The 27,624-nt window shown below is 38.7% G+C and overlaps 2 protein-coding genes across 4 annotated transcripts in view; one reads left to right on the top strand and one right to left on the bottom strand.

Moving 5' to 3' along the window:
- The window catches only part of CTNNA2 (catenin alpha 2), a gene marked incomplete at both ends in the record, with an annotated part of 509,011 nt that overhangs the window by 318,523 nt on the left and 162,864 nt on the right, over nucleotides 1-27,624 (top strand). The gene's annotated exons all lie outside the window — the stretch shown is intronic.
- Nucleotides 24,022-25,587, bottom strand: LRRTM1 (leucine rich repeat transmembrane neuronal 1; the record flags this gene model as incomplete). Its single annotated transcript, XM_082315554.1, has 1 exon — nucleotides 24,022-25,587. The coding sequence occupies one exon, from the start codon at nucleotides 25,585-25,587 to the stop codon at nucleotides 24,022-24,024; it is 1,566 nt and encodes a 521-aa protein (XP_082171680.1).

Genomic DNA, 27,624 nt, shown 5'->3' with positions numbered 1-27,624 from the left:
TTAAAAGTCCGAGATTGAGAAACAAAAAAATCCACCAGCTGGCATAAGGTCATGAAACAACAGCCAAGGAGAAAGGGAGACACTAAATTGCCTCCAAAGGTCTCACCTATATCTATTCTCTTTGAGTCTGTCATTGCATCAACTCATTAATGACACTTAAAATCTGTGGAGATATGTGGTAGTTCCAGGCTTTACCTCTTAAAAACATACATAATGTGTTTGTCCTACTGAATTAAGGAAATAGCATCTCAGAAATTTAGGACAATCTCACCATTGTAGATCAGATTTTTATTACATTCTGCATATATCTCCTTCCTTCCCCAAAAGCAATCAAACAAAAAGACAAAACCACTCAGGTGGAATGAGATTCTTTTCCAAACGTTGCGGCTGCATCATCACGTTCCTTGAAAGGTAATGTGTCTTTGTCTGATCTTTCAGACATAAAAATGAAGGCTGTCCTAAAAACCAAGTCGGGATTCCTTTCTGGAGGGTTAAGTAGATCATTTGTCACTGAAGTCTTGTTAGTTTGGCTGCTGACAAGTCAGAAAGAAAAATGTTTTAGCAAAGCCGTATAAAGATCCCAGTAAAGGAGCGGATGCTTGCTTTTAGCAGCAGGATTATTATCCGATAAGATTGCAAATCTCTTTGGGATCTTTACCAAATTTTGACTAGGAATCACTGGTAGGCCTTCACTAAGGTTATATGTTTGGAGAAGGCAAAACAATAGCATCAGTTAAATAAAAATAGCTAAGTAATGAGGAACTAAAGGAAGTATTGTCTCCGTCCTTGTCCCAGAGACTCTTTTTCTCCCAAAGACTCACTCTCTTCACTGCATCTGTATTTTTAGCAGGGTGGTCAGACTTTTAGCTTTCCTGGTAAAATTAATTCTAAGAGCTCCAAAGAAAGCTGATAATTATTAACTCCTTGATAATATTAAATTGTAACGCAATACAAGTAATTCAAAAGATTCTTCAAGATTATCGTGACTGAATAGCATGAATAGCATAGCTGGAACAGAAATATAGGTCAGCATGAATATATATATCCATCTTTTTCTCTCTGTATATATATATAGTATATATAAGCTTATATATATGCTTATATATGGGGAGAGTGAGGTGGCAGGGAGAGATTATATATGATACTTACCCTGCCTGTGCTAAACCAAATAGTAAAGTATCAAGGCCAGGCTGTGAATTCATTAATTCACGTGGTGATTGCATTGGAGCTAAGAGATGAACTGCTGCTTTTAACAGTCTTGGAGTGTCTATGTGAAATATAAGAATGGTTGATACAAATTACTCATGTGACCTCCCAAATAAATTGATTGAATTCAAACTCTTGGCAGTCCTTGCTCTGAAATCTGAAAATGAGGTAGTTAAAAAATAATGTTCATAAAAAATATATTTAGTCCTGTATATACAAAATAAAATTTCTAATGTGTGGTAATCAGCATTTCTGTCTGCTTCCACATAGTAATCATTTTTAGGAATCACTGTAATGAAAAAGCAGTAAAACTCAGAAAGTAGCAGGCTATGGTTACTCATACACGCCTGTACAAAAAAAGTAGATCCATTCAGATAGTTTTTAGCATTAAATTATATATATATATATGTATTCTCATTCATAATGTGTCTCTAGATTTTTTCCTCTGGATTCATTTACGTAATGGAAAACTGCCAGTGTTCACAGATCTAAGTATTACGTCAGTCTGGATTTAGTCAGGGATTTCATTAAATCCCGTCAAATGTTGCCTGAATTAGGGCAGAATAGAAACTTTCTAAAGACTGAACTTTTCCAGTTACTAGCTATGATGTAGCTTTAATGCTGAAGCCACAAGTGACAACAAAAAACCCCCACATTTTTTAAAAATAATTTATCAAATGATATGTGCAGAATGCAAATGAAGACACAAAGTATGTCCCAAAGAGATTACAACCCAAACAGAAACTGGATAAAATGCCTGAAAACCTGATATCACAGCTATACTTGGAAAGCTGATATATTTGGAAGTCGTTCTAGCTTAATATATGCATTGAGTAACAGTGAGCCTTGAGGATGCGATGCATTTGCAGGAAATGTATACGTCAGATAATTAGCAAAAAGAGAAGAAAGAGGAAGAGTTGTAGTAGAGAAAAATGAAAAGATGGGGATGTGGCTAGATATGAATAATTAGTCTTACAAATCGGGTCTGTAGGCAGGGGAGATACATAGTGAGAGACCCTTTCTTGAGAGCTCATGTGAAGGTGGTTCTGCTAGTAATAATGTGGAAGAGGAAAGAGTTGGAGATAAGAGAGAGTCGAGGAAGAGATGCTGGTGCCAGGTGTGAAAACAGACAAGAAGGGGTGAAAAACAATTCAGCCAAGAAAAATGTGGTGAAATGAAAGTTGTTTAAATGGGGAGGTGCATAAGAATGGTGAACAGCCCGATGTCATCGGTCTCAGAGACAGAGAAAAGGGCAGATTTGTGTGTGCACACAGCTATTTCAAGGCAGGGGGGAAAGAAAAACATGGAGAATTTGTGACAAAAATCAGAAGTTTGTGTGAGGCACCTTTGTGAGTATTGCCCATTGAGGCTGATCCTGGGCTGATGAATATGGGAAGCCTTTCCATTTGTTTCAGTAGGCTTTGCATCAGGGCATTCAAGTGCTTTAGCATAGTCACCAGTTAAACCGATTCACATCTCCCCTCCGAATATCCATATTCTCATGAAAGCATTATTCCTGTTGTGTGGTTTGTTTTGGTTAATTAAAAATGGATGTACAACAAAGATCGGAGCTTAAAATAATATTTGGGGTGTAATTTAACCCCAAGATGTTTTACACAATACTGAATTACATGATGTTGTTTGAGACATTCTGAAGACAACTTTGACTTTTCATAATAATTAATACAGTTCCTCTCAGCTCTGTAACGTCTCTCAAATGTCAGCTTACTTGGGCCCCATCCAGCAGAAGCACTGCGCTGCTGTCAGGAGAGCCACCGGTCCCTGGAAGGGATAAGAAAATGAAACCCCTGTCTTCATATGGCAAAAAAAAAATTCTCAATATACTTTAAAAAATGATATTGTTTAGTAGTGGCTTGTGCAATATATGATCATTCCAATGACTAGATTATTTTCTGAAACAAAATTGTTGTCTTAAAATAATTTTTAAAAGTGCTTTCTGATACAATGTGTTTCCAGACTGTAGCTTATGAGAGGAAGGATTTATTATTTTATATTGAATGACTGGCTTATTCCCAGTTTTAGCTCACTGTAAAGTGTGTCTCCAGTTAAGGATATGGTTAAATGCCTGGCTGAAATAGGCAGATAGATTAACAGCCCTGCTTGTGCAAATGTATTTATGCGTGGTCCATTTAGGCGAATGAGCTGCTTCATGAAAAGAAAAGTGGTTCCTTAAGAGAATGTAGTTTGGTGTATACACAGTATTGAGAGAACGGAACTTTATGAATGCAAGTGAGATAGTAATGGAACAAAACACAGAATATAGTGAGAAAAAAAAAAAAAAGATTTTTTAAAGTTATTTGTAAGCATGGATACACATAGTTTCAATATTTATACATAAGGAAGCAAAATCTTAAATGTTTCCTTGATCTTCTACTTATCCCTAAATATCTTCGCATAACAAAATATGCATCTTATAAAGAGAAACGACTAATTAAGGAAGCAGAGATGCTGTAGAAAAGGAGGTAGGTGAGTTACAGTACATCGTCATCTGTTCAGAGGCCAGGCATGCATGAGCAGGATACATTACCTGGCTGCATTTGTAAGACCTTTGCTGAAGTACTGGGTCAATTTGGGGTACAGCCTGCAAGACAGTTGAAGTCTGATTGAAAAAGAAGGTAAAAATAATGATCAAAGACCTAGAAAAATATGACTGATGAGAGAAGATTGAGTGAACTGGTGGTGTTTCGTCTGGAGAAGTGAAAATTGCTACCATTTTTCCTCTAGGTCCTGAACTATGTAAAACGCTGCTGCAAAGTGAAATAGAATAAACAGGTTTCATTTTCTTGCTGGACAGGAGAAATAGTTCTGGAATAACATTGCACCAGGGAAGGTTCAGATTAGAATTAAGGGAAATGTATTGGGAGTAAGAGAGTTCTGCACAGAAGAATATTGCCTGAGGCTGCTGCAGAACCCTTATCAGTGGAGGGTTTTGATAATAGCCAAACATTTGTCAGGACTGATACAATTGATTTTGCCCTGTTGGAGGAAAGTGAGCTAAATAGCTTCTGAAAATGCTTTCAGTTATTTTTTCTATCATTTTAGCAGCTAAATAACAATATTTAATACACTTACATACAATATTTTAGAAAATCGAAGTATAAAGACATCTTTGAATTAAATTGTACCATATCCGTGTTGTCAAACCCATCTGGAATTGTTAAAATTTTAGTCCTGTTCTGAATATGAAAAATCTGAGTTAATGATACACATGCTTTCTCCTGGCAGTCTTTTTTCTTTAAACTACTGCAAAAGACAAAAATTCTTGGAACAAAAGGCAAATGAAAAATGCAAGGATCAAAACTAGTCCAATTTATAAACTAGTAGCTTAATAAAATAAAACCAGGGATTTATACCTCTGTCCTACTCTGCCTTTATGTTATGCATAAAATAAGCAAACAGAATAAAGCTAACATCATATGTCCTTGTTTCTCAAACTTGCACTTTATTTTCAAAATCACTAAGCAGTGGTCTGCCTGTGCTGTCAAATCAACAGGAATTTCCATTAACCTGAAGATATGTACTGTTAAGTCTATCCTGAATATCTAAAAAAAAATCATCTGTATTGTATTAGTGACAGTATGTAGATGCACTTGCAAGGAAAAGCGTGAGTTTGTGCTTGTATGAGTGATAGCACCTTTTAGATCAAACCTTGCCGTGAGTTTCTTACCACAGCTGCCTCGTTACCTGATGGAAGGCTGATGGCTACTCAGGAATTTCACAGTTAAAAATGGTGCAGATACATGTACCAATCCAAGTGGATGGATTTCTACACACTAGCTTTAAGGTAAAGGTTGGTTTTTCCCTGCCAATTACCTTAATACGATTTAATGATTCATTACACATCAGTTTGCACACTGTCAAAACCTTAGGAATACAGATGCATGCACGTGTATATTGCACTTAAATATTTGTGTGTAGAGATAAGTTTCATTAAAAAAATTGATGAGATGACAGTAAGTGAAGAAGGCCTTCATTTTGCAAAGTAAAATACAAAGTGTTCCTGTTGTTTCTAAAAAGCAATATAATAAGGACAGATATTTGGAAGAGTCCTAATACAATTCAGTTGCAATAAAGGATTAAAATGCCAGAATTCTTGGCACAAATAGAAGTTATTTCATGTTCTGTGCTGAACTGTATTTACAGTTAGAAAATGCTTTCTAATGTGTAACCCAAATCTCTTTTGTTGCAAATTGAGCTGATTACTTCTTATCTTACCCTGCGTAGACATAGAGGACGATTGAACACAGTTTCACTTACAAAAGATTTGAAAACCCTGTGTCTTTTTTCAGAGCCGCTTTTGTCTAGAATAGAGTTTCTTATCCTGTGAATATCATCTGATGCTATTCTACTGGCTGTTTAGACTAGCCTAAATTACAAGTATTCAATTAGCTTTAATCCAACCATTTGATATGCCAATGGCAGTACCTTATTACAAGGAATTCTTTTTTCTGACATTAAGCAAATCTGTATTTTCAAACGACATTACTTACCCGCTTGAAGAAATTGCTCTGAAGTAGGGTGTGAATTTAGAGTGCAACAATTCCTGAGCCCTGATGGGGAAACTTGTATTACACAGTCAGTCAGAGATAAAGGACCTTGCTGGAGGTGATTTCAGTTATTTTAGTGGAATTTGCTGCCGAAATTATGTCTGCTTCTGGAAGTAGCTGTTCAAAGTCACTTTCAGCAAGCTGCTGTCCTCTCTGGTGGGACATATATGTCCTTGCGTGGCTTGGAGATGGCTCCTCCTCAGCTCCAAAATAGGAGTCCATGCATTTTGCATCTGTGTAAGGAAATGTTGTGTCCATAGCCCTGGCTTCAGACTCCCAAGAATCCTCCAGATCTCTGGGATGAGCTGATACTCCCTTGCCAGCATAATTCTGGAGAAACTTCACTCATCTTTGAAAAACCTGAAGCCAGCCAGCTGAATACACAAATTTAGCAGAAACTTCCAGTAAAATGAAGCCTGTAACATCAGTAGAGAAGTGGAAACCTTCTGGATTAACCAGACTACCTGTGATCTGAGAATCAAGCCTTTTAGTTACCATGGCAGAAGTAAAACAGAAAAAAAAAAAAAGTTTTTTTTGCTTCTTTGGTGTCCCTGATAAAATCTCTCTAAAATTTCTTTAAAATCGCTTTATGCTACAAGCAACCTCTTTCACAGAGTTCTAAAATAATGGTTAATCATCCAGGTTTATATTTTATTAGCTGTCAAGCACTGCCTAACAAAGATAGGCACTGACAGTGAGACGAGACAACATCAAGGTTATTTAGGAGCACTGTATGGATAGGTGAGAATTAAAGATTGGTATGAGATTTAACCAAGCCCTTGATGGAGTGATGTGTCTAAGAAAAAAAAAAAAAAACCTTTCTCCAGACCCATCCGGACGTGCTTCAGTTTAATCAGCATCATCAACGCAAAGCTCCCATCTGTAGAAGTGAGGCGTACTCCCACCAGAGAGGCGAAGGGGAAGAGCTTCATAACCAAAGAGGTTCCGATTTCTCCGTGATAACGGTGTAATTGTCAATCTTTTAAATTCCTGTGATAAAATCAGACTTTGAAATTAACTGAGCTGAGCTACCAACTTCTCAGGACAGGTCTAGAAATAACTTGTTGGCTATGAAATCCTACACCAAATAGGAAGACTGCAATCGAGCTCCAGTTACGCACAATTAGCTTGGCTTCCTACAAGGCTCCTGTGGTGAGGACTGTAATCAACTCACCTACAGACACTGTGATTTCGCACGTTAATGGCACTGCATATCTAGGCCAACTTCCATTCCCTGGGAAAACACAGCACTTGATCCATGTTTGGATAGGGGACATCCTACTGTTCACATTAGATAGAAAGAGCAGCGCTTAATGGCAGCTTCTCATCAATGACCCTCGGGTTGTGTTATACCAGAAAAAATCCTGTCTGAAGTAACGGTGGCAGAATCAGTCCAGCAATATGATCCACCAATTTTTTGAAAATACACACAAGCTTTGCCGTTGTGCATTACATTCAGGTATAGACAGCTAGTGCTTTATTAACCACCAATATTGTATTTAAAATCTTGTGTCTAAAACTGGGATCTTTGCCTGTGAATACTCCTACTGCTTGGCAAAGCTAGAGAGTCAAGACTATATATCTTGATATAGGTTGGTGGCAAATGCCAAATGTGTTCCTGCCTTATTTTGTCATGTCAGCTGCCATTCTGCCTGAAGAACTGTTGAGGAAATGAGGCAGATTTCGATTGCAAAATGCTGAAGTATTAATTCAATTATCATGCCAGCAGAGGTATCCTCGTAAGATAAGGTTAAGATAAGATTAATAGAGATATAAAGAAATTAAGATGACAGATATTTATTTCAAACAAGGCATATCCTTTTATATACATTTATTTTTGTTCACTTATATTAAGATGGATTCAGTAAAAGGCACTGAGCTTGTGCATAACGTGCTTTACACAACGTAGGATCTTCCCATTACCGTACCTTACTTCTTGATTCAGTCTTGTAGTAAATTAAGTGCTAGAAATTTGATGAGGTTTGCACCATCTCAAATAGTCTGAAAGTTTTGTGTAAAAATTGTTTATCTATTTTACTACTGGCATTTTTACTAGCTTGCCAGTGATCTTTCTGGCTTCTGCTGGGTCTGCTTAAAAGTGCGTGCGTATATGTGATGATCTTCATAGGTCTCTCCAGGGGTGACAGACTTGACCACGGCGTATGTTCTTGTCCCAGATTTCCTAGGAGGTATCATTTAATTGTTAGCCACGTTATTATGTCTCCACGTACACAGCCATAAGTAGCTGTTTTGTATGGGAATTAAATATTTTAGTACTTGTAATATGCAGTTTCCTTAATTTTGTGTTTTTCTTTGACATATCACTTCACACAACTATAAATAATAAACTACTTAGCTCATACATATCAATAAGAAAGTCTGTTAGAAGTGAGAGATTGCTTGCTTAATACCAACAAGTACTTCGGAGAACATCAAATCCCCTGACAGATGAGTGTTGCCACAAGGATTTATTTTGTTCAGGCTTTAACTAAAATAGTTTCAGTTGCATTTTGCTATTTAAGGATATTGAAGTAGAAGGTTATAGCAAAATGATTTATAGATAGTAATTGCATTTCCCAGCTTACCTACTTCCATAAATGAAATCACAGATTCAATTTGTACTTGATCTGGAGCACAACAATGTCAATATTTGTATATTCATTAGTTTAACTAGAGAGTAGTTTTCTTTTGTTCCTCCCCAAAATATTTAGAAGTTTTAGGACACATACTAGTGTTGATTTCCTTTTTCTCCTTATAAGATACACAGAAATATGTTTCTATATATGGAGTATTTAGATTGTTAATTAAAAGACACATCTGAATTTTAAAGCGGGAAGGGAAACGTAGCAAAGGTACGTGTTCTTATACGGTATTTTTATATGCTATATAGTCAGCATCCTACAAGAGGGGAATCAGAAAAAATATTGACTCCTACCTTGTATCTGGAAGTTGAATCTTAATGAACTCATCTTTAGTTGCAGAGATAACACACAATCAAATCTGTTCTTTCCCTGATTTGATGAGACAAAACCAAGTTGGACTGAAGGAACAAGAACCATCATATTTTGACCGTTCAGCATAGCATAAATGTTCACAGTGAGTGTCACAGCACTGGGGTCTGAGGTGAGCAACTTTGTTCGTTTTCTGGTAGTGAAATGAAAAGCAGAGAAATTCAGTGATGTAGGTGAAGTCATATAGCTCCAATCCAGGACAAGAAGATTGCTGGGCAACTTCTAAAGCTGAACATGGAGCTTAGCACTTCAGTGAACCTAAGCGAGTTTCCAATCCTGTGCTATAAATAGATGAGTATATGCTACTTAAAATGGTAGCCTTTCTTACTCCAAATAAAAAGTTTCTTCCGAAGACCAGGGGCAAAGGAAGGAGTTACGGCAGGAATGCCATTTCCTAAGTGGCTTAAAAGCCTCTACATTATTCTCCTTGCTAATGTCGCTAGTAAAAGAGAGCTTTCCTGAATGTCTTTCTCTCCCATTGCTTCAATGCTCTCTTTTTGCTGTGTAAGTCGTTCCTCTGTGGGCTCCCCAGGTTGTCCGTACTTGAAATCACAAGCAGACCAACAGGCCAGTCTGAGAACTGCTGCTTCATATGTTTGGTGTCACAGCTATTTAGACACTTGAAATTTCTTTCAATTACCCAGTTTTATTGGAATCTGTTACTGTGGTCTGCTAGCCAAAACAAGGACTTTACTAAAAAAATAATAAATTGCTGGCTAATATTATTTGCATGGTAATTGCTTTGCAGTGCCTATTAAATCAGTGTTTCTGGCACAGCTTTGTGATAGCAGAAGTAGGGATATTAATACACTATGACAAAAAGCTTTTCTCATTTTCTGTTTTCTAAATGAATTACAGTTTTCCCATGGTGGGGGGGCTGGGTGGGAAATGTATCCATTGTTACCCTCACCTTCATGGGATTTTGATGAGGGCCGCTGCATGGGCTGGAAGATCAGTGATGTTTGCAGACATTAGGGAAATGTTTAATGGGACAGGGTCAGCTCTGCTGTAGACTTCTTGTACCTTTGTGGCCCAGCTGATCTGCACAGGAACAGAAAAGCCAGCCTGTTCCCAGCTTGGAAATGCCTGATGACATGTGCCATTCATCACTCTGAAATGTCTGCCGTGCATCCTCAGCACAATTAATCTGCGTGTATGCTGGAAGTCCAACACCTTCAGACCACGCTGGATTTACTGTCTTTGCCTTCATTACTTTTTGAGCACATACACAATCATTTTGACACATTCAGATGAAATGGGCTCTCTGGCCATACACTGATGACAAAGGTGTCCATATTTCCATCTGGGATTTACAGGCAAGAAATACATGAGCCTCAGAAAACTCCTAGTTCAGGACATATAAAGCAACGGCTGTCTCATGGTTTGATCTCAGTTTGATTTCTCCCTCCAGAGCATTAATGGTGATTATATAGTGTATATGTTGGCTGGGAAGAGTCTTCTGAACCTGACTGCATTTGTTAGGTCCGGTCACAACTCCCAGTTGGTTTTAGTAAGCATTTAGTGAAGTCTGGGATTGCAAAAAATAACCTTACAGGAACAATTTTTAATGTTATATAACAAACCCTGCTTTCAGCATTTCTAAAATGCTTCATACCAAAGCTCTTTTGTCTGTAGTGCATCATTGCATACCATTATTTTTAGCTGCCATGATTTAAAAATGTTACTGTAAAGACACTATCACACATTTTCTATATGATTTTTTTTTTCTTAAGTGCTCACAGGACTCACTGCAATTTGTAGCCAGTTTAATTAATTATTAGGCATATGTAACTGTCAATCAATAATTTAGATACTTCTGGCTCACAGTTTTTGGAATGGAGTTTGGTTTATGAAGAGTGAACAAATATACCATTCCATCTGTTAGCCAAACCACCTGGCACAAAATCATTCGGGCCATAATTATGTAGCTAGCAAGAGTTTCAAAAAAATGTGATTTCTAGAGTTTTAATCCCGATTGATGCTTTACTTCGTAGTGATGGAAACCTGACTAATGCATCAAGGACCAGTTCTTTTTTTCACACCTCTGGATAAAATAACTTGTGTTCACCTTGCAAAAAATGCCGAACATCGACGAATATAGGAACCCAGAGACAGGCGTGAAATAATCCTGAGAGCATAATCACAGGAATGGAATTGAAGCTGGTCCGTTGTTACAAGCAGTTGAAAGGAGTCACGTAGGAGTTGCATCATTGTCCTTTTAATCTCTGTAGGAAGAGACCTGGGACAATTTGGGAAATGATTTTTCCTTCTTGATGGTAGTGCGAATGTTTTTCTGAACTCTGGGTTTTACAAGATTGCTACATCTGCAAATCTATTTTCTTATTCTTTCGGTGATAAAATTTCTTCTTTAATCCTCTGGAAGCACAGAGTACACACATAAGAGACTTAGCAAATTATATTTGAAATATAAAGAAACTTTCTCTTTTTAACTCCTGAAAGGGGAAAACAAACTCATACAAGGTTAGCTATAGGTTAGATAAAACTTCTGAAGTAGGAGCAAATAGATATGCCATTTAAAAAGATAAAGAAGTTGCTCCAACTAAGTGTTTACTGCCGGTTGCAAACAGCCTTTAAGGATGGAGTTGAACATCATGCAGAAGTTGCACAAAAAAGTGTTCATATATGTACACACATATATTGTAAAGCTGCAGCTGGGGCAAGGCTGATTTAATAACGTAAGGAGAGTAGTGCTTGTAAGGCACACCAGGAGGCTTAAGCAGCTATTTAGCATAAAAGTTAGTCCTTTTTTACTAAAATTAGTGAGATATCAAACAGAACCTGGACCTTGTTTTGAAGTTTTACTGTTTGCCACTGTTCAGAGCACGTCGTCAGACCCGAACAACCTGTTGTTCTGCATGTTACAGAAAGACACGGGTAAAAATTTGCAGTTGAAAATGCAAAGAAATAAGGTTACTGAAGAGGGGTCTTATTGATGAATAAGAAGCACCTGCTCAGAATAGTTTGCGTTGTTAAGGTTTGCTTCCTTGTGGTAAAACATTGGCATGCCATACTTCAGGGTCTGGGGAGAGGGAATCCTTAGTTTTAATTCTTTGCATGGTTAAAGTCATTCAGTTATCATTCAGTTCAATTAAATGGCTTTTAAGATTTAATTTTAGTGAAGGGAAAAATGATATATCATTAAAATGATTGAATTTTTTTTTTTTTTTTTTTTAATTGTGGCAAATATTGGGGAAGAGCCTTTGAGATAACTTTAGTAATACAAAATGCTTCTGGTAGTCTGTAAAACGTGTTATCTATAATGAAAAAAGAGTTGTTGATATTGCTAATTAATAAGTGCTAAATTGGTCTGGAACCTGACACTTAATTTACCCCAGTAATGGCATTCACGGGAAATCACAGATTACGCTAGGCTGTCATTCTGTAGAAGCCCCCTTCTGTCAATTTGTAGAAAGTTACGGCTTTTCAGCTAAAAATCAGGGTTTGCCTTTTGTCTGCTGAGAGGAGAAATCTAGGAAAAAAATATTTATTATTTGGCAGAGGAAGGTTGAGAATAAGTTCTATGTTTGAAAATACGAATATTGTTGCACTGAAACAACAGGTAAAGCATTCCCACCCAGGATGAGGTGCTCAGCCAAATACTGTGAGTCCTGTAAGTCACTCACTTGCAACGACTTCTGTAATTGCCAGAGATACGTATATGCCTCTCTATAAGTATTGGTGGAGAAATAGATGACCTTAGTGGATCCGTCTGGATGTCTTCTTTACTTACTGAGCAGAGAATCAGGATTTTTAGGTTTCCCTGTAAGCTTTTCCTTCTACTTGCACCCATCCCCATAGTACTCAAGTGCCTTTTCTTTTATTTTTTTTTTTTTTCATTTTCTGTACAGTTCCTTATATTCTTATTCTCGAAACTTTCTTGACAGTGGGCATTATGAATACAAGAGTTGTCTGAAATTGCATCAGTAATGGATAGACGATCATCAGACTTGCTCTGACTGTGGATAGTAATGAATTAATTTTATGCTGGAAGAGCAAACTGCTTACATTGTTATATACAAATCATTTAAATAATCTGTTTTCTAAATATTTTTAATTAGGTAAAATTATTAAGACACATGGGAAATGGGTTCATTTTTTTAATTTAAGACATGAGAAGTCAAACTGTGCCTTGTTTGTTGTGTTATTCTTTAGTTTCAGTTGAACAAATTAATAACATATTAACATAAAAGCGCTAGGTCTGAACTCTATCTCAACTAATATTCAGTCTTTGCTAAGAGCCACCGTAAGATACAGCAAGGCACGGTCTTAGCCGGTTAACAGGTAGTTTCAGAATAACCTATGGAAGGGCAGTAACCTCGCTTTAATCATTAAAATGTATACAAGTGTGCATAGTGTGTTACAGGCCTTAATTAGAAACACATTCTCGGGCAACTTCTTAGCAAATCACTTGTAGAAAGGGTTACTTGATTTGCCTGTCCGTCTGACACACAAATTAACCTATAGCTAAAAAAACACTAGTCAGGATGGCATTTGAAGCAGAGATTGAGAAAACTGAAGCGATGGAAAGATTTCACAAGAGAAAAACATAATCCCTTGCCCCTTCTCATCTCCCCTATAACCACAGCCTGTTACAGCGGAGTTTATTAGCTTGAGGAGGCTCCCTGAAAGTGCAGCCAAAGGGTGGTCACTTCTGCTCCAAGCCACCAGGTTTATTCTTTTCTTTTTTTGTTTTTTTTTGGTGGACAACAGGAACTTAAACAAACGATACAGTCCCAACAGAGTGTTTGGAAAGAGAGCACAGCTCCCTTTCAGTCCTCAGCAGTTCCAGTGCATCCAGCTTAACATCTCAGCTCCTTGGACCACAAAGTGTTCTAGGGCAGGATTGTTAAAAGATATGAACAGAAAATGGTCTGTTATATTGCATTATTCAGAGAAATTAGTAAACATGGGGATTCTTCCACTTTTAGCAAGCGTCCTACAGAAGGCAGAAGGAGTAGCTGACCAAGAAGAACCTGCGTGTATTTGAAACATGGGGATGTGTAAGGTCCCTCTGGCCTCAGTTTCTCTAGGTGACTGTAACTGTGCAGGTTGGGAACTCGGAAATTCAGTGACTGGCCCATGAGTAGGAAATTAAAAGGACCATTTCCACCCCACGGTGTACCTTGTCCCAGATGCTGTTACTAAAAAAGCACCTTTTTTAATCTAAAAGGTTTCTAGGGGTGTATGTACACAATCAGTTCAATGTTTCCATTTCTGCACAACTGTTCCTTTTTCTTAAATGCCTATTTTTTGCATCAGTGATGTCTTGTATAATGTGTTCCAAAGTTTATTTTTTAATTTATGATTATTTCTGATGCTAGAGTGTGCATGGGCCCCTGTCACACTCCATATCCTCTTCTTACAGGTAGGTACAAGCATATCGCCAAAAAAAAAAAATTACCTCTGCTGTAAAACAGCTTCTGCACTAAGTAATGACGAGAACAGCGAAGGAATACACCAGGCAGTTTAATCAGGAATAGGAAATAATAATAATATAAAGTGAAGCAGCATAAAATTGTGAGGGGAATAAAAAAGAAGGTGTGTGTGCTTGTTTTAAAATCATTTGCCAGTGCCTTGCCTTTCGCCGTCGTGATTTTATTTTTGCACTAGCCCTTTGTGGCCTGGCCGCTAGAGGGGGGATGGATACACGTTTTGCCGTTGTGCTGCAGTTTTGGGTCCAGTTTCTTTGCCTCTCTCCTTACGTGCAAACTTTCCCAAATCATTCATCCTTTTAGTTGTCGGTAGCTTAGCCTTATCTAGCAGTTCTGTCCTTTCCTAACTTATGCTTAACGGAACCGGGGACTGTTTTCTAACTGAAGGCAGAGTAGTGATCTATATCAAGCTATTTAATTTCTTGAAAGCTGTTCTGTTGCATATACATTTTAGGTTTGTTTTCTTTTTTCCTCCTTTTTTTTTTTTCTCTGCACACTAAGCAGAGATATTTACTGCAATATCCAGAAAGATAGGTGTCCAATCGTTGCATATAACTTACACCTCCAAGGCATCCATGAACAGTTTTCCTTATATCTTGTCTTTTGCTTTGTATTTGACAATTCAGAATTTCATCCATCAAAGCTTATATAATTGTCAGCTTTTGGAAGTCCCTTTACAGGTCCTCATGATTTTCATCACTTTTTGCGATATAAATAATCTGTCATTTGAAAAATGCCAGACGTTGCCTGATTGTAGCTGTGATGATTCAGCAGCCCTGGCCTTGGGACCATACCGCGCTCCACTTTATCACTGGATTGAGTAAAAGGCCACTGTATTTTTGAGTGCCTAGCTACTTTTCTATGACCATAGAGCTTGTCTTATTTATGAGAAACTGAATATCTTTTAAAGGAGTTTTGTCAAAAGCTCTTTAAAAGTCCAAATCCAAAATTGTCTTTTTTGTATGGCGCTTTTTTAATATTATTATGGTAGTTTGGGATTGCAGGTTATTACAGAAGCATGATGTTACTCCACAGACAACCAGTCAATTTATCCCTATGGTATGGTATTACAGACCTTAATAGATCCTGAAACGAACTTAAGAGCTACTGAGGTAAGACTTCCCAGTCCATTGTGATCATCTCTAATCGGCTCTAAATTAGGGGAACTGCAGTGTATTTTAGTTATTCAGGTTTTTGTGCAACAGCGACTTTTAGTAGAAGTCTGCTTTTTTTTTTTTTTTTTACCAGCTCCTCCACTTCATTTTTACGTGTCTTTTTTTTTTTTAATTTCTTGAAAAACACTATTTGGACCTACTGATTTGTTGGTTTAAATGCCCTAGTTTGCTTTAAACACTCTCGCTTTTATTTCCTAATTGTTAACATCTCTATTACCTGGAAACAATAGATCAGAGATAGATTTTAGTGTTTGTTTCCAATTTGATTTTCCAGGACTTACTCATCAAATCCTCATTAAGAGTGATCATTAATAGCCATAGCTTGACTCCTTTGCTAATGAAAAATGACAGATTGGGGTTAGATTATTCTACATAAGGGGAAAACATAACCAGGAAAAAAAGAGAAAAGTTTTCAACTCCCTTTTTTATGAAAGACACACAGTGTAACTTCATAAAACTACTTGGGGGATCTTTTGGGGAAGATCTTCATTCCACCAGCTAGCATAACCTAATGCAGTCCCTAACAGTTGCTGGAATCAGGGAAATACATACACAAACCCAATACAGTAGGATTTACTTCAGGCTAGAAGTGCCACCCATTAAAAAACCAGCTATTGTTTTAGCACATTTCACATAAAGTAAAAGCACAGTCTCCAAGGGTCCTGTTCTGTGCATAACAGCAATAAAATAGTTCACATTTTTAAAAATATACCAAAAAGCCCATTGTGACAGAGCAAAGATGGACAGAGGAATAAGCTCCGGGTTCAGCTTCATGGGCCTCCATGGGTTGCTGTTTCCCCCACTGCAACTACCTGTTTGTGCATACTCATTTTGTCATCAAATGTCACCACAGAGCTTTGTTATCCCTTGATGAGTTTCTCCTGTGTTGGTTATCACCTCATTCTCTTTCTGATTCATCTGCTATGGGCACTGTCCCCTTTTCAATTTACCCCTTTCTTTTTTAGCAGTGATTTTCTCTGTCCCATGTAATTCACCTTTTTGCAATTGATGCTCGATGCCTTCCACCTTCTGCAAGTCTAAGCATTGCCCCACGCAGTGTTTTTTGTTTTGGGGTTTTTTTTTCCCCATAGAGAGTATGCCAGATGCATTTCTTCCACTCGTTTATTGTCTCCATTATTTCTTTGTCTTTCAGGCCATAGGATTCACATTCAATTTTATTAGACTACAGCAATTACATAATAAATTCATTACATCCAGTTGTTGTTTGGGAATTTGATCTGACAGCAGCAGTGGGTTCTGGGCTGTTTGTAAAGGTAGTTACGGCGCGAGGGGAAGGTTCGTGAAGACGGAGGCGGCTGCATATGCCGGTATAGAAATACAGAATGTCCAATATGGAGTGACATTTACATGAAATTAAGGTAAACATTTGACATGTGGTGGCCTCTTTAGCATGGGGATTGCAAACCTTTTAGCAGCAGCCACAAATTTCTGTTTGCTGTTGAAAAAATTGCTTTGGGAAATAATCGGGATCAGAGAAGTAAATTTTCTGTCAAGATAAACTTTAGTATGGAGCCAGGTTTAAAAAAAAAGAGTGGGGAGGGAAATCCCTAGGTGGTTTATCTCATTATTATTAACATTCTTTAATATTTACCAGGCTCTCTCAGCAAGCCAGGCTGTCAGTAGAGGCACTGAACTACAGAGACAGATTCAGGTTTACTCCCGGGAGCTCACGTTACCTCTCGTCTTGCAAAGAGGGTTGATGGCAGATGTGTTTCAAAGGGCTGGCCGTTGTTAAAAGAATGAAAACCTCTGGAATTCAGTAGCTGTGGACTGCTCTTGCAGTTTAGTTTGGGATTTTCAGGGTTTCCCTCTTCCCTCCCCCCTCTTTTGCTTCACTCCACCTGTGAGGTTCTGGGAATGAAAAATGGGAGAGTAGGTGAGGAGGGGTAAAAATTAGAGGGAAAGTATATATTTTTAAAGATATTCAGAAATCTGATTTCAGTTTGAGTCCCCCAGCTATGAGGAGGATGTTTGCTCATACCTTGTTGTCACCACTAGGGTACAGAGGTGTGCTGCTTCAGGGAGAGCTGGCATAGGGAAGCTGCATCGCCTTCATTGGATAAGCTCGTAAATCAATTTTGTATGTCCGTGCATATTTTTTTTATCTCAGATTTTACTGAAAATACAATTTTTAGTCCTCTCTCGGGTGTCGTGCGCTGGTTTGCTATTAGGAGAAAGGTACATCTTGAAAAAGGCCACAACAAAGTTTGTAAAAAATGAGCGACCAGGCTCAATGTCTAACCGTGGCAGTCAGAGAAATCTGCTGTGCTAAAAATGGTAATTCAGTGATGAAGTAGGTTTTTATACTTACCTATTACCTTTGAAATCTTGGATTAGTCTTTGTTAGCTCAGAAATGGAACCGAATTGAGCATGTTCCCATAGCACCCGTGTTGAAAGACATCTTTCTGGCGGTAGTTACCGTGTCTGGTGAGGATGTGAAGAACATGAGAGCGGTGAAATGGTTTAAAATAAAAAGTGCCTTAGCAGAATAGTAGGTGCTGTTTGCCAAGCACAGGCGCACATAATATTATCCTTTAGCCACTGCCAATTATCTGTAATTTCTATAAGCAATGTACATATTTGGATTTTCAGGAAGAGGAGAAGTGGAGGAAAAGGTGAAAAGCTGATGTTTATTTTAAACTGAATTTCTTCTCTTGTAATGCAAATCTGGGTGCTTTGAGCTCAAACTCCTTTCAATGCAGCCTGTTACATTTGACTGTCTCACCAAACTGTCACACCAGCAAAAGCGAATAAGAACAGTAATTGGTTTAAAGGCTGAATAATTGTGTCTGAATGCCAACAAGTGACGTTATCTTTATAACAAAAACAATTGCCCTGTTCTCACAGAAATACAGATTTCATTGCAAATGTGTTCACTTTAAAGCAGACACACTGCAATAAAATTACAGTGCTCTGCAGCATTCATCTCAGATCTTCACAGCCACCCACCCAATTACAGGCTGTGTCTTGCCAGCAGAAGGTTGTTGCTTGGTTTCTGTAATATTTTTGCTTTCCTCTACATAACTTTAGAGGTAGACTGCGCTTACTCCTTTCCTTTCACCAGGTTTCTCTGCTGATAAAAAAAAAATTGGCTGATACGGAAAGTCTTTTGCATGGCGCTAAATGCGATATTTTTGTTACGTAGAAGATACTTTGAATAGTTGTTTCTAATACCTTAATAGCTCTGGTTTATGTCAGTAATTATATGAAAGGTTAATCTTTAAATCACCAGCATTTCCTAAATTCCTAATCAACTTCATGCTCGCAAAGGAACCCGTATAAATGCTCAATTTGTTAATATTAGACTGGATTGAGCAGGTCAAGGAAAAGTATAACCTTGGTGCATAATGATAAATTGAGCACAGCAAAAATATCTCAGATCTGTTTGTCATAATAGCTGTGAATACGAAAGCTGAATACGAGGGAGACTGAGTGTGGATATAATTAGCAGGAGAATCTGCTGTAGCTCAAGATCACCCATCTCTCTAGATGAAGGTTTCTTATGGATGAGGAAAAAAAGTAGATATTTTGGGTAGAAGAGTCTGATTTTCTAGAAAGTCTGTGCTGAACAGTGACAAGGATAGCTAAGAAGTCCAGCCAAAAAAATCAGTGGAAGAGGCACAGTGCTGGAGTTCAGTGAACAAGGTGATGGATGAGGGGGACATTGTGCTCCCAGGGAACGAGGAGGTGGCAGAGGAAATGACGGGGTGGCGTGCGCGCGTGTTTGGGAAAGCATGTCCGCCTGAGCCTCTGTCAGGGAGAGTGTGTGCTGAGAGTTTGAAAAGAGGGAGAAAAAGAGAGACAGAGAGAGATGCTGGGTATCTTTCTTAAATCTCTGCTGTTGTCCTTGCCACAGTCTTAACGTGGGAGGTGAAGGCACTGAAAAATCTTGTTTTCCTTGCGTGCACAGTGGTCCCCTTGCCTTCTCACCGGTTCTCATCTTCCCTTTCATCCTGTCCCTTCACCCTTTCCTTTTCTCTTTCTTGCTCAATGAAGCTATTTAGTGTTGTACCCTCCTTGCCAGAAGCTGTTTCATCCCTGCTTGCTCAGTTTTTAAAACTGCTTTCTCCACCCACCTTCAGTCTTGATTTTTCATCTGTGCTAGTCCTTTAGATTTACCGTCTTTACAAAAGAAAAGGCAAAGGGAACCAGCAACAACCTAATTTAGTTGTCATTACTTCAGTCTTTTCTCTCATCTTTTGTCTCTTCTTAATTTTTTTTATTATTATTACTGTTATTATTATTATAGCACTAGAAATAAGCTTCCTAATTAAATACTCCTTCTTATTTGCCATTCTGAATACCATTGGAGAAGCTGGGGGGAAGGGGAGGGGTATTCAGAGTGTCCTTTTGCTGTTAATGCGCAATGAGACACATACAAGAAACAAATTTAGTCCATCTCAAAAGCAAATGAGGGGCTTTTTATCAGAACCAAAGAAAAATGATCAAATAGGCTCATTTCAAGTGCCCCTCAATGCCTTACCCATAAAAACATACAGAATATATTAAAGCATACAAAAATATCCTTAGGTATCTTTCATGATCTCTCTCTGGCACACGTATGCAAGGCAGTTATGAACCAGGCATGGGACTGCATCTTCAGACTGGTACAGAGCATCTGGCTGTTGCTGTGCACATGGAGGAAGAGATCACCCCCTTGTCTAACCCCCTGCAGCACTCAAACAGCATGGTAAAGGAGGGAATTTGCAGCTTTAACACAGAATTTCTTTGTATTTTATATATTCAGGCCAGAAACAGAATGTGGTACATTAGCATTGATTCTGTGGTTTCATATCATTTTTTTTTAAGTAGTACAGAAAGGAAGGAAAAAAGACAGAAAGGAAAATAAACCATCCTTTATATACATTCAAAGCATACACAGCAACAGTTCCTTCATCACTGGGTGCACTGTGAGTGTGTATTGATGTTAGCAGCAAGAGATTGCATATTAGAGATCTATAACACTGGTAGTGTTAACCATTCTCAAAAAAGGTAGTTCTTTTGCTTGCCTTTCACCCTGTCTTGTATGTTAAAAGACACTTAAATAAAAAGCAAATAATGTTAATTACCTAATTATAAAAGGGAGATTAGTCCTATTAAGTGGAACATTAAAAGGGGAATATTTAAAATATTTTCATTCCTTCGATATTCCCCAAGCATCTCCTGAACAACAAACTGTTACAACTAACCCCAAAAGCATCTTTTTTTATTTTTTCTTCCCTTTTTTTTTTTTTGGAGCCATTTCATAAGCCAGACTATGGGCATCAACAGAGAGGGAATGACATATCTCTGGACAGTTGGTGAACATGAAATTTGGAAGAAAGAGTTGGGGAAAATTTGTCCCTGCAGTTCCTATAAATGCAGTACAAATATAATAGCTCTGATATATACCAATGCAAGCAGCCTGGAGCAGGATGAATAACTGGGTTTGCAATAGCTGAATTGAAATGAAATACTTGCTCCTTTATTTCTTTACAATCCATATATTTTTCATGTAAACTTTCAGACTAGATGTGGGCACCCTGTGGAGTACCCTCATGCCGTGTAATAGCAGTGACACCCCTCTTTCCACCAGGTGATATTCAGAGGGTATCCAGATCTCCAGATATTCTCTGGAGATCATTAGGAGGTTGTGTCTAGACGATATTATCCTTAGAAAAGATTTCTGCATGGAGATTTTGAAATAGATCATTTTGTAAAGTTTAATAACTGCTGTGCTCTATATGGAAGATCCATCCATCATCCTGCTAAGGGTGGCAAGTCATTGGTGATCATTACCTCTCTTCAGGAGAAATGGCAACAGGCAATACCGAAATCAGCTCTCACTTAGGAAATCACTGCACCTTTAAAGAAAAATGTTCTGTTCAGTTTACTTGAGCTGTCAACGCATGAAGCAGAGAGGTGAAGAAATTCCAAAGGCGGAATTGCTCACGTCTTTGCAAACGTAGCTTGAGGTTGCTAACACCAATAAACAGCAGGAATAATTCCAGAGGGGTGCAATCACTAGTGTGTTCAAAATACAACCCACAAATATGCTAAAAATACATAGAAATACAACCATGGGATGATTCTTTGTCGGTATCAGTCTTGCATCAGATTTAGAGGGGCAAAACCATGACTGAACTAATACTCCTTATAGCAACAGGGGGTCACTATAGAAATAAAGCTAATTCATATTTTTTTTTACCATACGCAGACAATATTTTAACAATCTTGGTTGGTTTTGGAAGCTTCCTGGCAACTAGCTGTAATCAGTCCTGGCTGCAGTGCTGCGTGTTGCTTTGAGGAACATATAACGTAGTCCAAAGTTAGAGAGCCAATTTTTCACGGTTAAATTCCCTATTGATTTCAGAGAAGGGTTCAATGGGGAAAATGCATACAGTTTGGCCCTCAGTTAGCATGGCGTAAAGTATTTTTCTTAAAATATGATCAGGCACCCAAAGAGACAAGGGGCTCCTTACCTACTCTCTGCCCTCACCGCTAGGTTCATATCTAGACACTTAACCCCTCAGGTCACTTGGGAGTTTCAGGATGGATCAGGCCCTTGTGGGTTTGAGGCATAGACACAGAAATGTGCGTTCGTTTAAAGAGAGAAAAGCCTAGTTTTAACAGTGCTAGCTTGTTTCAAAGCCATGGGTGAATTTTCAGTGGCTTTAATATAAAAGCGGTTGATTTTCAATAATTTTTTAATGAAAAAAGTCCTAGCCCAATACATAGTCTCATTGCTTTCACACATGACATTGTAGTCTCACTAAATAAAAATTTTGATTAAGAGGTTATCGTCATATTTAATATTAAACAGGATGAGATGTACCAAATAGAGGAAAATAAGTTCTGACTCCGTAAAAATAGTGTCAGTCAGAAAAAAATATAAAATTCATTCTTTATGTTTAAAATTAATGGCTAAAACCTGCTGTGCAGGAAAAAAAATGGTTTCTTCTGGCTATTCTCTGCTTTATAAGTCTACTGTAGCTTTTTAAGGGTAGGTGGCACTTCGATGCCATAAAAAAGATAAAACCTGTGTTAAATTAAAATATATGTTAGATTTCTGAATTTTTCCTCTATTGGTGGCAACCTTAGGATAGAGAAATATGTACAAAGCGTAGAAGTGTTACCCAATTCATTATCCATAACATTTTATTAGCATGTAATGCTGTATGAAGAAAATTTCAAGATGCTCTGCCTGATGTTATAAAACTACCTCATCTTCATTAGTATGAGAGGAGCTGTTGAAAAGATCATTCAGTAGTTTGTTCACATACTGGAATGAAAAATCCAAAATACAAGGAAAGGAAGCTTTTATTTAAGGGCAGTCAAATAAAACAGCTGTGTGATTCTACATTATTAAATCACTGCTTATATCCATCAATTCCATTTAGCAGTCATTAGTAAGGAGGGTTCGTATAATTTCAGCCTTTGCAGAGATTTTAGAGTTGTTTTGTTAGTGAAGGCTGGCGGTGAAAGTGAGGGGCACGAGACAGGCTTTGCTAGCAGTTTACTATAGGACCCAGAAGTATGCTTTAATAACTCTCTGTCTCACTCTGGCAGTGGTACAGCCGAGGTTTTACTCGTGTAACACACAGGTTTCACCACTGAGAACCGAATAGCTTCTGCTCTTCTCCATTCACCATGGCACCACACTGCACAAAGCAAGGGTTTCTTTGCTCTTAGCATATCTCAAAACAAGCATAGAAGTGGGAAACACTAATAAAAGCCCTTAAATTGAGATGGTTTTGCCTTTTTTGTTTTAAAGAAAATGATGACGAGCACTTTTTTTGGCAGTGTTTCGGTTGTTTGGGTTTTGTTGTTTGTTGTTTTTTCTTTTTAGTGAGACTTTGCAATATGATCAGTTTTGATACAAAATACTTTTAGGGGTTATGATGCAGTTTTTATGGACTTTACAGCAACTAACAAGTGCACTGTACTTAAAAATCCTCAGAAATCCTGTCCCAGGGACACGGTCAAAACTTTAGCCTTTCTGAGGTGCACTGGCTCCTTGTTGTACTGACATCCAGTTACAGGTAGCACATTAACAAAAATATAATTCCAGTGTCATGCTTCATATCTTCAGTAACATGATGTAAGTGAATGCGTACTAATTACAATGTGAAGCCATCTGGTTAATTTTAAGCTTGCTATTTTACGTGGCTTCTTTGCTCCTAGACTTTCATTTCAACACTCAGTATGAAGAAAGAAAGAGGTTAAACTGTTGCATTTTGTATACAGGGAACAATTCATGTAATATACACCAGTCTGTAAAAACTGTAAATGCTATTTTTTTTTATTTTAAACAGTTTTCTTAGTTTACAAAAGATCAATAATTGGTACCTTTTTACACTCTCAGATTCCTGAATATTGACAGATCTTCAAAGGGAGTATTAGCATATGAAATCTTAAGATTGACTGTCCTGAAGATTTTTAAGACACGATAAAGCTAAAATATCAAGTCTTTTAGACAGCCCCTCTTAACAATTTCGGCAGAGGAGCGTGTCAGAAATCACCAGCAAAGCACAGCAACCCCCCCCGTGCCACTGTCTGCCTGCACGCTGTTATTTGGTTGCACACTGTTTAAATCCCCAAGGAAAATCACACCTCGCATTCCCTCGCTGGCTGCTGGTGACAGGAACAAGATCCGTACTCATTAATGATCACCAGGGCTCCCTCAATGTGGTTGGGTTTGTAATCAACGTAATACTCCTGGGCTGACATGGCAGCCATTTGATGCATGGTCTGTTTTTGCTTCTGCTTTCTGCGCTGTGTTACAAAGCACTGTCTTAGTTGCCTTAAGCTGGCTGGAAAGCACTTCCAGGAGACATACAACACTAAAACCACGATGAGGAAGGAAAAAATCAATGCCATGGTCCCCGTCACCACCTTGTGAATCTGAACAGCGTTCTCCGAGTTCTCGCCGGGCATGGTCACGGTTATGGCGTATGTCGTGCGGTCCCCTTCGCTGTCCTGCACGTCGTACGTGGCGGTGGCAGAGCCGTAGCTGAACGTTTGGTCACTGTTGTTCGTTACCGGGGAGAGGGTGTTAATGCTCGTGGGGTCTGCCGCGTCTTCACACAAGTGAAAAGCGTACACCGCGTCCAAAACATCCTCGCCCTGTGCGTACTCAGGGGTGGCACAGAGCAGATTGCTGTCGTAGCGACCCTTGAAGTTGCTCAGCCAGGAGGCCAGGGCGCAAACGTTACGGCTGCAATCCCAGGCGTTTGCAGAAAGGCTGATGCTAGTGAGGGACTTCCAGGAGTCGAGGACTCGGGAGTCGATGTAGGTCAACCGGTTGGAGTCCAGCTGCAGGGATTTGAGGTGAGGTACACTTTCGAAAACGTGAGGTTCGATGTATTCGATTTCGTTGCCGGAGAGATCCATTTTTTCAAGTTGCCATATCCAGTCCAAAGTGTTTACTACGATGGTAACTTTATTCCTTCGCAAGCAGAGAGAATGCAGGGAGATGAGCCTGGGAAAATGGGCTAAATTCACCTTCACCAAGTCATTGTGCTCAAGGTGCAGCTCAGTGAGTTTGAACAAGCCTGCAAAAGAGTTTCGAGCCAGGCTCTTTAACTGATTGTATCCTATGTCTAGAAACTTCAGGCTGCGACAGTCCTGAAAAATTCTCACTGGCACAAACTTGATGGCGTTCGACCGCATGTGCAAAGTTGTTAGTTTTCTCAGCCCGTGAAACAGGTCAGGCTCCAAAGACTGTAGGTTGTTGTATGATAAATCCACACTGCGCAAGTTTGGCATGGGTCGGAAAGTGGTGTTGGGCAGTTGGGTTATTTTGTTGGAACTCAGGGTGAGCTCTTTAACTCGCCGCAATTTTTGAAAGGCATTCCCCTCCACTGAGCAAATGTGATTGTGATCCAGATAGAGCCACGTGAGCTGCATTAACCCTGTGAACTGTCCATCATGCAGCTCTGAAAGGCTGTTGTACCGCAGAGACAAGCCCATCATGCCCGACAGGTTGCGAGGCATCTCTGTAAGATTCAGTGATTCACAGTACAAAAGCCTGCCCTCACACCGACATAGCTGTGGACACCCACTATTCACGGCTGGAAGCATTTTAGAAAAGATACCCAACGTACACAATATCAACCCCGGGGGCTTCCTCAGCAGCCAGTTTAAACAGAGACCAATAAGAAGGAAATCCATTAGCAAGAATATTTCCAAATATGCTTGAGAATGTCCATTGAATCTTTTCAAATTCTACATCATATTTTATTTAAGGGAAAAAAAAAACCAAAACCAAAAAACAAAACAAAGCCAGAAAACCAAAGCAAAACAGCAAACAGAACAAACACAGAGGCAAATATTTCACTTTACAGCATGCAGGAGCTGTGCAGCATTAAAGTTCACAGACATTCAAAGGTAAAATGATAGTGATTTTGTTCATGTTAAATGCTGCAGCAAAGAAAAAAAAATCTTTCTTCATGAAAGAATTTAATTAAAAAGTGTCTTACCCACCCTTTTCCAGAGAGTGACAACCTCCATTCAGTTGCTTCCTTTGTGTTTGGACTAATTATATGCAGAGCTAAAAAAGACCCCTCTGTGCTACAAATTCAGTCCCTTTCAATTTTGTGCAAGGCTGGCAAGCTCACAATGTCTCACTTCGCTTCTGCTCAAAGAGCGAAAGGCTTGTCCAGCTAGCTTTTTAGCTGACTCCTAGGACCTGCAAGTTTCAGAACTATGTACATGAGCTTGATCTTCTCCTTCTCCCTCTGTCCTTTTCTCTGCAGTTAACACTGTGGCGTGAAAAAAACTCCAAACTCTTTACTAACGACTCCACAGGATTTGTCAATCTGTTTAATGTCCATCATTTGCAACGACCATTGACCGGCACAACCTTTACTCCATAGAGAGATTACCATTCATTCACTGACCGGCTAAGGGTAGCTTTATTTCCCATTCTTTGTTCGCTTTGCTTGTTAGGTGATGCTTAGAGCAGAGAGAGACAGCAAGAATCCCTTCCCTTCAGCTGAGCAGTATGTTGCTAGAGCATGCAGAGGCACCTAGTGTTCACTGAGTGTCGTAAGCTGCTCATGATTGTACGCCTGCACTGTGCATCTCAGACATGGGCAGATTGAAAAGGGGTGGGCATAAAACCAACATTTGAGCGAACCAGGAAAGTAATATATGCTCTTTGATGAAATGGAAAATACTTTAAGCCTATCTCGCCATTTCTCAAACACGCACGCACACACAGCCGCACAAATCATCAACAGCGAGGCAGTGCTAAGTAGGAAGCTTGAGAATTAGGATTCTTTTTTTTTTGCTTTTGTTTAAAGTCTGAATTTATAAGCTATTAGCCGGGAGAGGGAGATACTTGATTTCTTGGTTTGGGAAGGAATATGTAAACCAGTATCTTTGGATTGCTTTTTCTCTCTAATTCTGATGATGAGATTTGCCTTTTGGAGTCTTGGGGTGGGGGAGCGGGGGGGATGTGGTTTTATTCTGACATTGTCTAAATAGAGCATGATTTGAAATTCTGTGCATTCTTTCTCATAGAAATGCAGCCAGAGCTCTGCAAATAGGAATGTCTGGTTTCATATAAGCTTTAATTACATTTGGTCTTATTCCATCCTGCATATTTTGTATGTGTTCAGCACATGCCTTTCCTAAAGCCTTTTTTTTTTTTTTTTTTTTTTTCACTGTACGCTATGGCACACAAAACTATAATTCTTGCAGCATAAAGACTACTGTGCTTTTGGAATAAGATTAACGTATAGGTTACTCTGACCGTGTCAGCAGCATGCAAAGAAGGGGTTTAAAACCCGATTAGTTAATAAGTTCTGCAGATTGTGCTGGTTTTTGTTCCGTGTACCAAAAAAAATCCTTGCCTGATAATTTGCAGTCGTCATTATCTATGGGAAATGCATCGACAATGAGCTCTATCTGTAATTTTTACTGACTGAAAAATATACGATACTTCTGTCAGGAAAACACTGGCCATCTTTTCCTATTATAAAATAGAGTCTAAAGCCTGTGTGCTGGTGAACGCAATCAGAGCTGACAGCTCACGATTCTGCCTGAATTCTCTATGAAGAAGTTTCGCATGGAAATACCAGTATTGCAGAAGACCATGCTAATTTTAAGTCAGCATCGGTTGTGAAATGCTGGAGGCAGGGCAAAACCTTTTTTGCTTTCTTTTTCACAACCGTATTAATTTTAGAAAAACCTTCTTTTTGAAGT

The sequence above is a fragment of the Platalea leucorodia genome, assembly GCF_965183815.1.
Source record: "Platalea leucorodia genome assembly, chromosome: 6".
NCBI lineage: Eukaryota > Metazoa > Chordata > Aves > Pelecaniformes > Threskiornithidae > Platalea > Platalea leucorodia.
The sequence above is the reverse complement of the archived record's forward strand: the minus strand, read 5'-3'. Positions and strand labels throughout refer to the sequence as shown.